The sequence below is a fragment of the Dryobates pubescens genome, chromosome 5 (genome assembly GCF_014839835.1).
Source record: "Dryobates pubescens isolate bDryPub1 chromosome 5, bDryPub1.pri, whole genome shotgun sequence".
NCBI lineage: Eukaryota > Metazoa > Chordata > Aves > Piciformes > Picidae > Dryobates > Dryobates pubescens.
In genome coordinates, this window is record NC_071616.1 from 41,144,494 (window position 1) to 41,158,650 (window position 14,157).

The 14,157-nt window shown below is 41.1% G+C and overlaps 1 protein-coding gene across 2 annotated transcripts in view; it reads left to right on the forward strand.

Moving 5' to 3' along the window:
• Positions 1-14,157, forward strand: part of HEATR5A (HEAT repeat containing 5A) — a 74,865-nt gene that overhangs the window by 16,196 nt on the left and 44,512 nt on the right. For both annotated transcript variants that reach the window (XM_054162095.1, XM_054162096.1), the window contains exons 5-11: positions 3,849-3,957; positions 4,490-4,639; positions 4,908-5,079; positions 7,354-7,514; positions 9,875-10,130; positions 11,302-11,457; positions 12,599-12,849. In XM_054162095.1, the coding sequence (XP_054018070.1) occupies positions 3,849-3,957; positions 4,490-4,639; positions 4,908-5,079; positions 7,354-7,514; positions 9,875-10,130; positions 11,302-11,457; positions 12,599-12,849 (1,255 nt within the window). The remainder of the gene's footprint in view (positions 1-3,848; positions 3,958-4,489; positions 4,640-4,907; positions 5,080-7,353; positions 7,515-9,874; positions 10,131-11,301; positions 11,458-12,598; positions 12,850-14,157) is intronic.

Genomic DNA, 14,157 nt, shown 5'->3' on the forward strand with positions numbered 1-14,157 from the left:
GAGAGTAGAATAGACCAGGTTGGAAGAGACCTTCAAGATCATTGTATCCAACCTATCATCCAACACCACCCAACCAACTAAACCATGCAGCCAAGCACCCTATCAAGTCTCCTCCTGAACACCTCCAGTGATGGTGACTCCACCACCTCCCATTCCAATGGGCAATCACTCTCTCTGTGTAGAACTTCCTCCTAACATCCAGCCTAAACCTCCCCTGGTGCAGCCTGAGACTGTGTCCTCTTCTTCTGGTGCTGGTTGCCTGGGAGAAGAGACCAACCTCTGCCTGTCTACAACCCCCCTTCAGGTAGTTGTAGAGAGCAATAAGGTCACCCCTGAGTCTCCTCTTCTCCAGGCTAAGCAACCCCAGCTCCCTCAGCCTCTCCTCATAGGGCTTGTGTTCCAAACCCCTCACCAACTTCGTTGCCCTTCTCTGGACTTGTTCCAGCAAGTCAACCTCCTTCCTAAACTGAGGGGCCCAGAACTGGACACAGGACTCAAGGTGCGGCCTAACCAGTGCAGTGTACAGGGGCACAATGACCTCCCTGCTCCTGCTGGCCACACTGTTCCTGACGCAGGCCAGGATGCCATTGGCCCTCCTGGCTGCCTGGGCACACTGCAGGCTCATGTTCAGTCTACCATCAACCAGTACCCCCAGGTCCCTCTCTGCCTGGCCTCTCTCCAGCCACTCTGACCCCAGCCTGTAGCACTGCTAACCTAAATTAATTTATTAGGAGTATGGGAATGCTAAATTTGTTGCTTATTGTGTTTGTAATGACTGAATATGCTTTAAGGTAATAAAATGAGGCCAGTTTATGCTTTGTGGCTTTGTTCAGTGAGGGAACAAAACCAGCTTGCCATATTTACTGAACCATGCTTTACAGCAAGTCAAACAAACAGTGCTTGTTACAAAAAAAAAGGGGGACTCACAGAATGTTAGGGGTTCAAAGGGAACTCGAGAGATCAAGTCCAACCCCCACTGCTAGAAGAGGTCGCACAGGAACGTGTCTAGGCGGGTTTGGAATGTCTCCAGGTCCACAACCTCTCTGGGCAGCCTGTTCCAGGGCTCTGCCACCCTCACAGGGAAATAGTTTTCCCTTGTGTTCATGTGGAATCTCCTGTGCTCCAGCTTGCACCCATTGCCCCTTCTCCTATCACTGGACATCACTGAGCAGAGCCTGGCTCCATCCTCCTGACACCCTTCACATCTTCATGAACATGAATGAGGTCACCTCTCAGTCTCCTCCAAGCTGAAGAGACCCAGCTCCCTCAGCCTTTCCTCAGAAGGGAGATGCTTTTCATAACTGACTTATTAAACATTAGTAAAATTTTTTAAAATGCATCTGAACTGACTCCCACAGGACACATAAAAAACCAGTTAATGTGGTAATATTGGACACTGTGTGTGTACATCAGGAACCAACAGGGTGGAAGACTGTTGGTGGTCTGCAGTTGCATAACTGAAAATCAGCAATGAAAAACAGAGTCAAAAGGGGCAGGTGTTTGAAAAGGAAGTAATAACAGTACTGAGAAGAGCAGTAAACCAGAGAATTCCAAGTACAAAGTACAGTTATTGAGTACATTTCCTAATCCAACTGGAAAACTGGATATAGTTCTGTGGTAAATGTTTGTGTCCTGGTTCCACTGGGGTAGAATCAGAACTGGTTTTCTGTTCAGGAAAGCTGCATTTTTGAGAAGACTGCAGTACTCCATTTGATGAGAACAAAGCTGATAAAACACTTTATTTTCACTTGTGGCCAGCCATTGTATGTGGATCTCCATAGTGATCGAGGTCTTCATCAGTTTTGTGTTAGCCAGGTGCTAAAGCTTGGAGGAGTGAAAGCCAGGTCAGTTGCCCCATGGTGGCTAATGGAGCATCACACTCACTGCAAATCAGAAGGTTTGCTGGGGACAGTCTCTTTTTCTGATAGCCACCATCCCTGAAGGGTCTTGTCCATTGTTCTGCTCCAGAGGCCTGCTCTCCTGTTTGCTGTGATTGTTGCATTTTTTGCTGGGCCTGTGGTTTTCTCAGTGCTTGACATCCATCATTCCCTGCTGGGAGTACACAGCTCATGACCATTACGTTGACTGAGTATAATTTTCTGTTCTTTCTATTAGTATTAGCATTAATATCAGTTTTTAAAATCATTACATTATTAAATCTGTTTCTACTTCAACACACAAATCTTTCCTTCTCCTGACTCCCCTTCCTCTCACTGGGAGAGGAGTCATTGGGTGACATAAAACTGGCTAAAGGAGGGCAGTTTATAACAAAATTCCCAAAGCCTGGCCAACAGAACAGAGAACCATGAACTGTTCCTGAAGGATGTGAAACCAAATATTGAGGTGCAGAAATATTATGAGTAACTTCCCTCCTGAAACCATACAGATCTTTCACTGCAGTGAAGAAAACTAAAGATAGTAAAACATTATTGTACATTAATGATACAGCATATAAAATAAACCAGATTCTGTTTTCCTTCTTTTACTTCAAAAGCTAATCCTATTTCTGACAGCCTAAAACCAGGTTTTTTTTCACAAGGAGTCAGTTAAATTTTCCAATATTGTGATATTATTTTCTGTTCCTGTTCTTTCCATTTGACCTCTTGTGCAGTCTTTTGAGTTAAGAATGTGTTCACTGTAAAGAGTTTTAGTCCTGGAAAGTAAATTACTGGTATACTACAGGCTCCTCAGCAGTGAGAAACATTTATGTTATAGGTGAGTCGTAGCAAGGATTGGAACTCTGTAGGTATTCCTTGCATCAGCTGTAAGGCACCACACTGGAGGAAGGGGGATGATGTTGGCAGAGTAAGGAGGGGCAATGGAGTCCATTTGCAGTGAGGCAAAAGAGTAGAATCATAGAATCACTAAGGCTGGAAAAGACCTTTCAGATCATTGAGTCCAACCATAACCCAACTACTGTGACCTCTAAACTATATTCAGAAGCACTGCAGCTACAGCTTCTTGAACACCTCCAGGGATGGCAACTCCACCACCTCCTTGGGCAGCCTGTTCCAATGCCTCATCTCTCTCTCTCAGTAAAGATGTTTCTCCTAATGTCCAATCTCTTGGCACGACTTAAACCTGTTTCCTCTCATCCAATCCCTAGTTACTTGGGAGAAAAGAGCAATACCAGTCTTACTACAACCTTCTTTCAGGTAGTTGTAAAGAGAAATAAGAAGAGTCTGGCTCCATCCTCCCCACACTCACCCTTCACATCTTTGTGAATGTGAATGAGGTCACCTCTTAGTCTCCTCCAAGCTAAAGAGCCCCAGCTCCCTCAGCCTTTCCTCAGAAGGAAGATGTTCCACTGGCTTCAGCATCTTTGTGGCTCTGTGCTGAACTTTCAAGCAGTTCCCTGAGGTCCTTCCTGAACTGATGGGCCCAGAACTGGACACAGTATTCCAGATGTGGCCTCACCAGGGCAGAGCAGAGGGGGAGGAGAACTTCCCTCAACCTACTAATCACACTATTTCTAATACACCCCAGGCTGCCTTCTTGGCCACAGGGGCACATTGCTGGGTCAAATGAATGAAATTCACGTTAAGGCTTAAAAGTGGATTTGAAAGATTGTATAACCTAAACTCTTACATTATGCAAGTTCCTTCCCAAGCTTTGTATCTGCATTTCTCCTAGAGCATTATATGCCACACACAGACCTCGGGGGGGGGGGTGTGTGGGGTGTGGGGTGTGTTTGTTTGTTGTTTTCTTTTTTTTAATCCACTTAAATTTTTGGAACATGCTGTTTAGTTGTTTTGTTGTTTGCCCACTGATTACATGAGTCATCTTAATCCCTGTCATCTTATTACTGCATTCATTTTCATGCCTCTTTGGATTTGCTTTTGTTTTAGTGCTGCGGTGGTATGCTTGGGCTATTTATACAAAAAATTGGGAAGAATTTTGGGAAACAGTTTTACTGACACCGTTGGGAATGTGCTTAAAGCAATGAAGAATGCAGAGGTATTGGAACAGCATGTTTAAAAAATGGTTGGAAAAATAATAGGATGCTTAGCGTTGGAGGCTGGACCTAGGAATATGAGAAAGTGCATGTTGTTAAAATATGAAAGAGCTGTGGCACGCCATAGGATGAAAAAAATCAGTGTTTGAATTCCCAAGAATTGCTAGAGAGATAATGGATTGTGATGACAAAAGGATGGATCATAGCTATTATCAGTCTGGTTTCACGAAAGAACGTGATACACAAAAAATTTAATTGCCTTATTAATAAGAACATTTTTTTTCTCAAGCTTGCACTTCATGTTTTGAGTTTTAAACTGCTAGTGAGTACTTTGTTGTTGTAAAATATAGAATTACTATATCCACTTGCTTTTAGAGTTATAGAGCAAGCTATCTACTTTAACTCATCAGCATAAGCAGATATCCAAGTCTGAAAGACCCAAATCATTGTTTACCTATTTCACGTAGCTGGCATTTTGTGTTTCTAAGGCCTTGGAGTTACAAAGCTTTAACGTTTCTCTTTGCTGTTTTTCAGTCTCAAGGTCGCTATGAAATCATGCTTAGTTTGCAAAATATATTAAATGGTTTAGGAGCTGCTGCTGTCCCCTGCCATAGAGACATTTACAAAGCTGCCCGGTCCTGTATGACAGATCGATCCATGGCAGTCCGCTGCGCTGCTACGAAGGTAAAGGGCTCTGATAGCTGGGTTTATTCAGTAACACCCCCCCCCCCAAATAAAATTCTGTGCTGTTGATGATGAATACAGCAGTAAATGCATCATGTGCTTATCTTAATTTCTTTGATATTGCCTTGGCAGCAAAAGTTCAAGCTGTTTTAATATGAAGCAACGTGCTTATTTTGTTAGGGGGGACTCTGTGTAGTGTGTAGCAAACTAAAATTCTTACTGAGTGCTTTTCCACATCAAAACATTTTCATTTCCCTTGTTTATCTAGTGTCTTCTTGAACTTCAGAAGGAAGCAGTATTTATGTGGAGTACAGACCTGGATAGTGTTGTGACCTTGTGTTTTAAATCCTTTGAAGGCTCCAATTATGATGTACGATTAGCAGTGGCAAAGCTTTTAGGCACAATATTGGCTAGAGCTCTAACATCTAAGCAGACAACAGGTAAAGTATGTACTTTGCTGATTCCTCATCTGCAAAAATCTGTCAGTTAATAAGAAACTCTCAAATTATATTGAAGCTTGAAATGAAATCACAATGTAAGCATCATCTGGCTGTTCATATCTCTGGTTTGGTCTCTTTTTGTAGTATTTTTCCTGTGAAGTGCTGTGGTTTTGGTTGTGTTAATGTGTGTGTGTACACACACATATATGCACAAGCCCTATGAGAAGAGACTGAGGGAGCTGAGATTGCTTAGCCTGGAGAAGAGGAGACTCAGGGGTGACCTTATTGCTTTCTACAGCTACCTTAAGGGAGGTTGTAGACAGGCGGATGTTGTTCTCTTCTCCCAGGCAACCAGCACCAGAACAAGAGGACACAGTCTCAGACTGCACCAGGGGAGGTTTAGGCTGGATGTTAGGAAGAAGTTTTACACAGAGAGAGTGATTGCCCATTGGAATGGGCTGCCTGGGGAGGTGGTGGAGTCACCATCACTGGAGGTGTTCAGGAGGAGACTTGATAGGGTGCTTGGTTGCATGGTTTAGTTGATTAGGTGGTGTTGGATGATAGGTTGGACACAATGATCTTGAAGGTCTCTTCCAACCTGGTTTACTCTATTCTATATATATAATAAGGAAAAATATTTGTTAAAACTATTTTTCTCTGTTACAAGGCTGTTGTTATATGGAGAGAAATTAATAGCCTCAGGAATTTGAAGGAAAGATTCATTTCAGCAAGCACAAAAATTTGAGAGCCTGTCTCTTTGTTAAACTATAGAGTTAATGATATCTTAACTGGAGATCTTATCTTGAGCTGGTTTTCTGCTGTCATCAATACCACATTTGTATTGTCTAGCCGGACAAATGTGATCAGTTTTGTTCACTCACAGACCTCATAACAGTTTTTGCTGACAGACAGCATTGACCTACCTGAATCATCCTGGCACAAAATTACCACCTCCCATCTTTGGTGTCATTCAGGCAGGACATTCTGCATCCCATTTTAAAAGCCCAAAGCTAAATATCTAACGGTAATGTAAGCAAAATGTAACAGGGTGCAGAGTCAGTGTGAGTCAGACTGCTCTGCTTTCCGTGGCATCAGAGAAGACCTTCAGTACATTAAGCAGCAAATCACAAAATTGCATGTCTTTAAGCCCAGTTTACTGCCTGTCAGATTTCTTGAGACTGTGTATTTGCCCTGGAATCTCTGAAGCCTTGATTTATCAAATATTTTTCTAAGAATCTTGTGGAGAGAAAACCATCATCACTTTCCCCAGTGGAGTGGAACATAGTGACACTCTGACCACTTAATAAACTCAGTACTTTTCTTTAATCTTTGTAGGACAGTGTAGTTGTAGTTCTGAAGTGCTATGATTATATAAGCAGCTCATCAACTGGTTGTCTTTGATTTTAGTTATTTTTAGTTAAAAAGAAGTTAGAGCCAAGTGAGACAGGAGCTAGGTGGGAACTGGAAGGGGCTGGGGAAGAGATGGAGAGAGCAGTACAGGAAGAAGTAAGGGCATAGTCCTGAAGTTTCAGCATTGTATCCAATAACCTGCTGATATTGAGTGGGTGTGGGGCATTGACCTGGTTCTCTCAAGTCCTCTCGTTCCTTTTCCCATGGTGATACTTGGAAGAGAATGAAGAACACATCGAGAATTTTAGCTCCCTTAGTTTGTATAATGTGCAATCATCATGCTGAGTTTTCACTCATATGTCCCAGTGTGTATCTTAAATAAAACCATGAAATGGGAACTAGAAGTCAATAATTTTCCTAGAGACAGTAAACACAGAATTCGTTTGGAGAGCTGATTCAGTGCCAAGGCAAGATGCTTTTGTTTCTAAGGGAGTCTGTAGCTTTGCCCATACCTGGCTAAGCATGGCAGAAAGGTAATCACTGTGGCTGGAGTTTGGAATGGAGAGTTTTCTTAGGCATCAAGCTGGAATGAGTTAGAATCAAGGCTTTCATGAAGCTCTGGGTGGTAGGAAGAGGCCACACATACCTTTTTGCAAGGGGGTCTTTGTTTAGATGTTAGACACTGGTGACTTGAACTGTTTGAAGATAGATGAAGCAGAAAAACTTGACAAACAGTGTGATTTGCTGGAGCACTGAGCCTTAGCATGACAATTTCTGTTGTGTGGTTGTGCTCCGCCAGCGTTTGGATTTGATTGTGCTGCGGTGCAAACTGGTTTTGTGAAAATGGTTAGAGTGGAACTTTTTCCTCTAAAATGTAACAAGTTTTACAGAACTACTCCTCTAAAGATTTATGTCTGTCCTTAGCATCCACCAGGCATAACTTCCGTAGGATCTCTTTGGAAGAAGTGATGGAGCTATTGGGAACTGGATTTCTGCGCGGAAGCTGTGGATTTCTTCGAGCCAGTGGCGATATGCTGAAAGGAACCAGTTCAGTTAGCAGAGATGTTAGAGTTGGAGTCACCCAGGTCTGGATTACGTTAGTTATGATTCTTCTGAGGTTGCTAAACATTCCTGTGATGACTGTTTTGCTCTCCATATAGGTCTTATTTCACCCTTCTTTGTACCTGTGACAAAATATGCGTACTTCAAAATAAGAGTTTACATCTTGAGTTAGGCTAGAAAGAAAATATTGCTGATGTTGCTTATTGTTTACTTGGCAGTTGGAAATTTTCAAGCTTAAATATGTGTTACTTGTGAAAGCTTCATGGGATATGAATTTCAAGCAAGTGCTAGAAATAAGTAGTTTCCTCAAAAGACCTCCTGAAAGGGAGAAGTTGCAAGCATTCTTTGAACTTGGAATAGTTTCCTTCTGTGTAGGGATGTTGTGTTCTGAAAGAATGCTTCTGCTTTGACTAAATGCATGAAAATGAAGGGAAACAGAATTTCATGGGAAAACCTCCAAATACCAGTTTTGCTCAGGATGCTCAGTTTAGGGACAGAATGTTGTTAGCAGAGCAGGACTTAAATTAGATCAGATAATGCATGCTGGTAAAAAACAGTATACAATTTTCAGATAATATCATACTGGCTTCTTCCTGTCACTGTTATGTTAAATTGGATTTTCATGCTAAGACCTAAATATTCAGATGCTAAGCCTGTGAATTAAGACTAAAGGTCATGATTACACATCAAACAGCTGTGAGTTTTTTAATATGTTACAGTACTCACAACTATTTGATATGCCCCCTTTGCAGTAAGGGAGGTTTTTTCAGTGCATTTCAACTTGTGCAGTGCCAAAAATTTGTAAAATTGCTGATAGAAGCGGCCAGACTTTGCAACAAAACAGCTTAAAGGTGCACAAAAATTGTCTCCTGTGCTCAGATCACGCTGAGTGCAAGCGTTAGCTTCTGGCAAAGAGACAGAGAAGCTGGGGAACAATAATATCTTGACAGCTATTTGCCTAGAAAATGCATGCCAGACTCCTAGGGTGTTGTATATACATGGTGGGTTCATTAGTTTTCCAGGGCTGTGTATTTCAGTTCAGTGGTTTGACTATTTGTACCGTGTTTTTGGAGGTTGTCTCCTTTGTCATGCATTTTTGCCTTGTGACAGTTGTACCTGTGCTGATGGTACACTCTTAACTGTAACAGAACAGTTAAAATATTGCAGGGTTTCTATCTGAAAAACTTGAAACTGTGTGTATGTGAGTGCCTGTGAGCAGGAAAATCTTGAGGTTGTAAAATGTGTTAATTATGTCAGTTGAAACTTACACTGAAAAATAAGAAGGGCAGTGAAGATGACTTCTTACATCTGGAAGAAGAATTTATGTTTATTCAAGACACAGCCAGGTCCAGGATGTAGTTCAAAATGTAGTCATGGCATTGTGACTGTTCACAAGTCTATTTATCCTGTTACATTCCTTAGTTTTCATGTCTCTGAAACACGGGTAATGTGTTGGTAATAGTTGTCAATAGCTATTATATGCTCACAGGATTGACTAGTACAATTTCTTTCTCTACGCTGCTTCACTTTCTTTAATGTGAATAATTTCCTTATGAGGCAGATACAGAAGTTTGTTGATATGGGCAGCAGCTGTGAACTTCCTTATGAGGAATTTTGTGTATTGAGTTGCAAGTTCTTTTACGTTATTATTCCCTTTTCCTAATGGTAGCACATCTATTTGTTAAAAATCCAACACATGCCCATGGGAGGCATCTGTAAGGCAGTGTATTATGTAGCAAAATAAATGGTCTTGTGGTGATTAGATTTGTAAAGTGACTCTGCCTTTTCCCTTTGTGGTGACAAAGGTAGTCTTTTTGTGGTACTTCCACTGCAAGGCAAACAATTAAAATTCATTGAGATGAAGAGCAGTGCTTAAAGGCTGCAAATATTCCCTAATTCAAAGCCTATAATAACAAAGTTATCTCAGGGTTATAATTTTGTAACATAGTAGTTCTTAAAACGCATTCATACATTAAATTTGGGTTCCATGTGCAGAATGTTAACTAGCTGGAAGCTGTTGTTCAGTGGGACCAAACACAGTGTTTTACATAACAAGTGCCTGTGCAGGGTAAGCTGCCATTTCTCACACTCTGGGATGAAATAACATGGGCAAGCAATTTGAATTAGCTTGCAGTCAAAGCAGGCTGCAATATTGCAAGTACAGTTTTGGTGGTAATTGCTTTGATGAATGAAATTGCAGGTGCCTGGAAGTGAGAATGTGAGTGATTTATAGATGCAGAGATGTATGACGAGAAGTCTCCGTTTGATGGCATTCTGCTCGTGACACTGTGCAGAGATTGAAAACTCAGTGTATGGGATAGCTGGCAGTGCCTTTCCAGATGATTTTGCTCTAATATGTGGCTTCTTTTCAAATCTCTTCCAGGCATATGTGGTGTTTGTCTCTGCCTTAGGAGCACAATGGCTTGAAAGGAACTTCTCTGCCTTCCTTTCCCATATTCTAGATCTCCTGTCTCAGTCTCACCCTAAGGCTATTCAGAGTCAGACGGATGCTATCGGCTGTCGCCGCTGTGTTTCATTTATCCTTCGAGCTACAGTAGGAGGCCTTCTTGGGGAAAAAGCTCAAATTGCAGCTGCCAAGGAGATTTGTCAGGCCATCTGGAAACTGAAGAAAGTTGTGGGTATGAATCTAACAAGATTATCCATTTGGGCCTCTGTTTTAACTTTTTCAAGTGATTGTCCAATGTCCTAATCCATGGCCTGTAGGAACAGAATATGTAGTGCTGATTTATTACCATGATAATGTAGAGGGCTTTTGATGGACTGCTTTGGTTTTAACTTGGGCTGGTCATGTGTTTGTGTGTGTCTGTGTTTCTGCATGTTTGTACCCACACAAGTGTAAATGTATTTTCAACACTTCTTCCTTGGCGAAGGTAATTTTAATCAATTACAAGCTAACAATAACAAATATGCAGTAATAAAGACAGTAATTATAAACAGGTTAAATTGGCATTTAAAATATAGACAGTATTGTAAACAGATTAAATTGGCATTTAAAGTATAGACAATTTTGTAAACAGGTTAAATTGGCATTTAGCATATAGCCAGATTCTGCGTTCCTGTTCAGAGCAGCTGACACTACTGATGGTTCAATACAGAAACATTTGTTCCTAATTGACAAAATGATTTTTCCTGGAGCAAACAGATGTCTTGCATGACAAAGTCTTGAACACAACTTCCAAAAAAAGCTTCTGATCTCCCACCATCGTCCTTCTAGGGGACAAGAAAGAGGATGCTGTGCATAAGCAGTCATCCCCTGGTGAGCAGCAGCATATTCTATCCAGTTAAACATCAGAATGTTAAAGTGACATAACAATTTGTGGGTCAGAAGATGAACTTCCAAAAACTTCCAGACTTTTTCCACTTCCTTTATTCCCCACCTTCCTGTTTGCTTCCTCTGGCAACATTTCACTCTTTCTTTTTTCCTAATGTGTAGTAAAAAAATCTAGCAAGTTAGTTCACAGCATGACCTCTTCAAATCACTTTTGGTGAGGCTGAGAGTAGCATGCTTCTTACTAGTTCTGTTCCCCATCACTTAAAAATAAGCCATTTGGTAGTTTCCATTTTATCTATCCCTCTGCCCTTACAGACATTACTACACTATCCGTTTCAGTGTCAGAAATGGACTTGTGTCAGCGAAGGCAAACCTTTATGAAAGCAGTTTTGTCAGTAACAAAAAATGGTGGTGGTGATAAAAGCTCCTGTGGTAATAAAAACTCTTTTTTTTTTTCTGATCCATTTGTTTAATTTTGGTAATGATTTCATGGGGATCTTCCTATGTTATGTTATCAGATGCTGCAATGAGTGACAGTAACTTGGAAACCAAAATCAGTACCACAGATGTAACAGCAAGTCAGCATGTGCTTGTGTGTGCACTTCAGGAACTTGGAAGTCTCATCCATGGCTTAGGAACTACAGCAGCACCATTACTGCAAGACTCCAGCACAGGTACAAACCCTGAATTATTTTGTGAATCAGAGAACAAAATATATTCCTTTGCTTACTGTCATCTCCTTTGATTTCTTATGTTTAGGCTGTCAATTCTTTCAATTCTTTTGGGATCCTTTGTCTGGCATTGACTACAGCAACCTTTCTTCTGGCATGCATTTTCCTTATCTGAGCCTGTTTTATTCCACTAATTGGAGAGAAAATAATAACAATAATAAAAGGAATAGGGGAAGTTGGCCACCTTACATGCTGTAGGAGATCTTTAGACATTGCCCAAAGGGTTCTGTATCTTCTCTGACCTGTACTTGTGTGTTAATTTAAAAATGTCTATATAATGTAACAACATTAGGGGCTGTATTTAAAGTCAGAATCACAGAATATATCTGTCTGGTTGGAAGAGACCTCCAAGATCAACCCAGCCCTGAAGGGTCAGCACTAAACCCTGTCCTTAAGTGTCAGGTCCACAAGCTACTTGAACGCCCCTGGGGATGGTGACTCCATCACTGTCCTGGGCAGACCATTCCAATGTTTGAGAACCCTTTCAGTGAAAAAATAGTTCCTAACACCCAGCCTAAACCTCCCCTGGTGCAGCTTGTAACCATTTCCTCAAGGCCTGTTGTTTGTCATCAAGGAGAAGAGGCTGGCCCCCTACTCACTCCAACCTCACTGCAGGTAGTTGTAAGAGAGCGATGAGGTCTCCCCTCAGCCTCTTCCTCTCCAGACTAAAGAATCCCAGCTCCCTCAGTCCAACACTTTGTAATGTTTTAGTAAATCAGTTTGAATTTTAGATATCATCATCTATGTCCATTGTTTTCATTTAGCTGCACATTTTTCTAGATTCAAGTGGACATCTGTTTCTACTGCATGGATTTCTGCTTTCTTGAGAGTGCTTACAGATATTTTCTATGCATGTTGATGAACAACTGCATATTGTGTTAGGTTTTCTCTGTATTTTATTCAGGGTAAGTTTTTTGAGAAGTGTTGAAGCATTTAAGTGTGATAAGAAAAATCAGTAATGGTTTTTAAAGAGAAGTACAGAAACTGAATAATGGTGTAATCCCCAATCCTCTCTATACATTTGTGCTTGTTTGGCAAGCTGCTGGCCTATTTCTTAAGAATGTTTATGCTTTTTATTTTTCAGGCGTTCTGGATGCAGTAATTTCTGTCATTCATCATCCCAGCATTTCAGTCAGACTAACAGCAGCTTGGTGTTTGCGCTGTGTCGCAGTAGCGTTGCCCTCCTGTGTGTCCCTCCTCTTGGATCGTTGCATTGAACGTCTTAGTGCATTGAAATCCTCCCCAGAAGCATTAACTGGCTACAGTTTTGCTGTTGCTGCTCTGCTGGGTGCAGTAAAACACTGTCCTTTAGGAATTCCACATGGAAAAGGGAAGGTATGGTCTGAATAATGTACTTAGAATCAGTTCTTTGATGTTTTTGCAGTAGTATTTGCATGTATTCTTTATGATATGATCAGATAACACAGGATACTGATGAGCTAATTTCCTTCCTCAGGAAGGGGATTTTGAGGCACACCATAAGTCAAGTGTTTATCTTACATGTGTCAGCATTGTGACCTTCTCAAGAAATGTCACTAATGGTTTTAACTACTTATACTGCTACCTTTTTCCAAGGGAGGGAGAAGTTTGTTGTTTTGGGATAGAGGTCAATTCCATGGAGCTGTAAGGACTTAAATAGGACAGTCTAAGAGGGTTACCTGGAGAAAAAAAAACATTTCTTGAGTGAAGTTTCCTTTTTGAGAAATTTGAGCTAAATCCTTCACACAAGATCAAACTTGCTGCAATTTTGACCCAGTTTGACATCAGCTCAAATTAGAAAGCTGACATTTCAGCAGTGTTAATGAGCTAGTTTGGAGTAACACAGCTGAAATGGATCAGATTTTGCAAAGGCAAAGATATTTCTTTTACAAAAATATAATTGGATGTGTACATACAGATTTGTTGCATGGTGTGATGTTAGGAATAAGCTTTCTGGAAGGAAACTCATTCAAGCACAGCTGAAGCCAAATTAGTATTTCCCAGCCCCATCAATGCCTCCCCAGTGCACAGTTCAGTCATGCTTACACCAATATTAGCAATTATATATTATCTTGAAGATATTATACAGTCCAACAGATACATGCTTTCATTTTGGTTTCCAGAATTTAACAGAAACCAATTTCTTGCATCAATATAGTCCAAGGTGGTTACACCAATCTCTCCACTAGCACAGGGTATAGTGTGCTCTGACATTTTAAGGATGTGCAGATACAGAAATATAAACCAGGAGGAGAAGCTGTTTCCTTCTCATTGAGAACTTTATCCATGGACTTACTCAAAGTTGGAAAGCCATGGTGCAACACAAGTGTCAGCAGTATATGCCAGTTCTCTGTGTAATGTAGAGTAGGATAGGGTAGGATAGGATAGGGTAGGGTAGGATAGGGTAGGGTAGGGTAGGATAGGATAGGATAGGATAGGATAGGATAGGATAGGATAGGATAGACCCGGTTGGAAGAGACCTTCAAGACTTAATTCTCAGCTCTGAACATATCTCTTTCAGAGCCAGTTGTCATTAGGGAAGTGGCACAGTTTGACACAAGGATTGTGGGGTTTTTTTCTTGTTATTACACCACTGTAAGATGAAAGGAATGCTTCAGTACGTTAGGATAAATGTCTCTTGCAGTGATTCCAGCCCACCCTTTC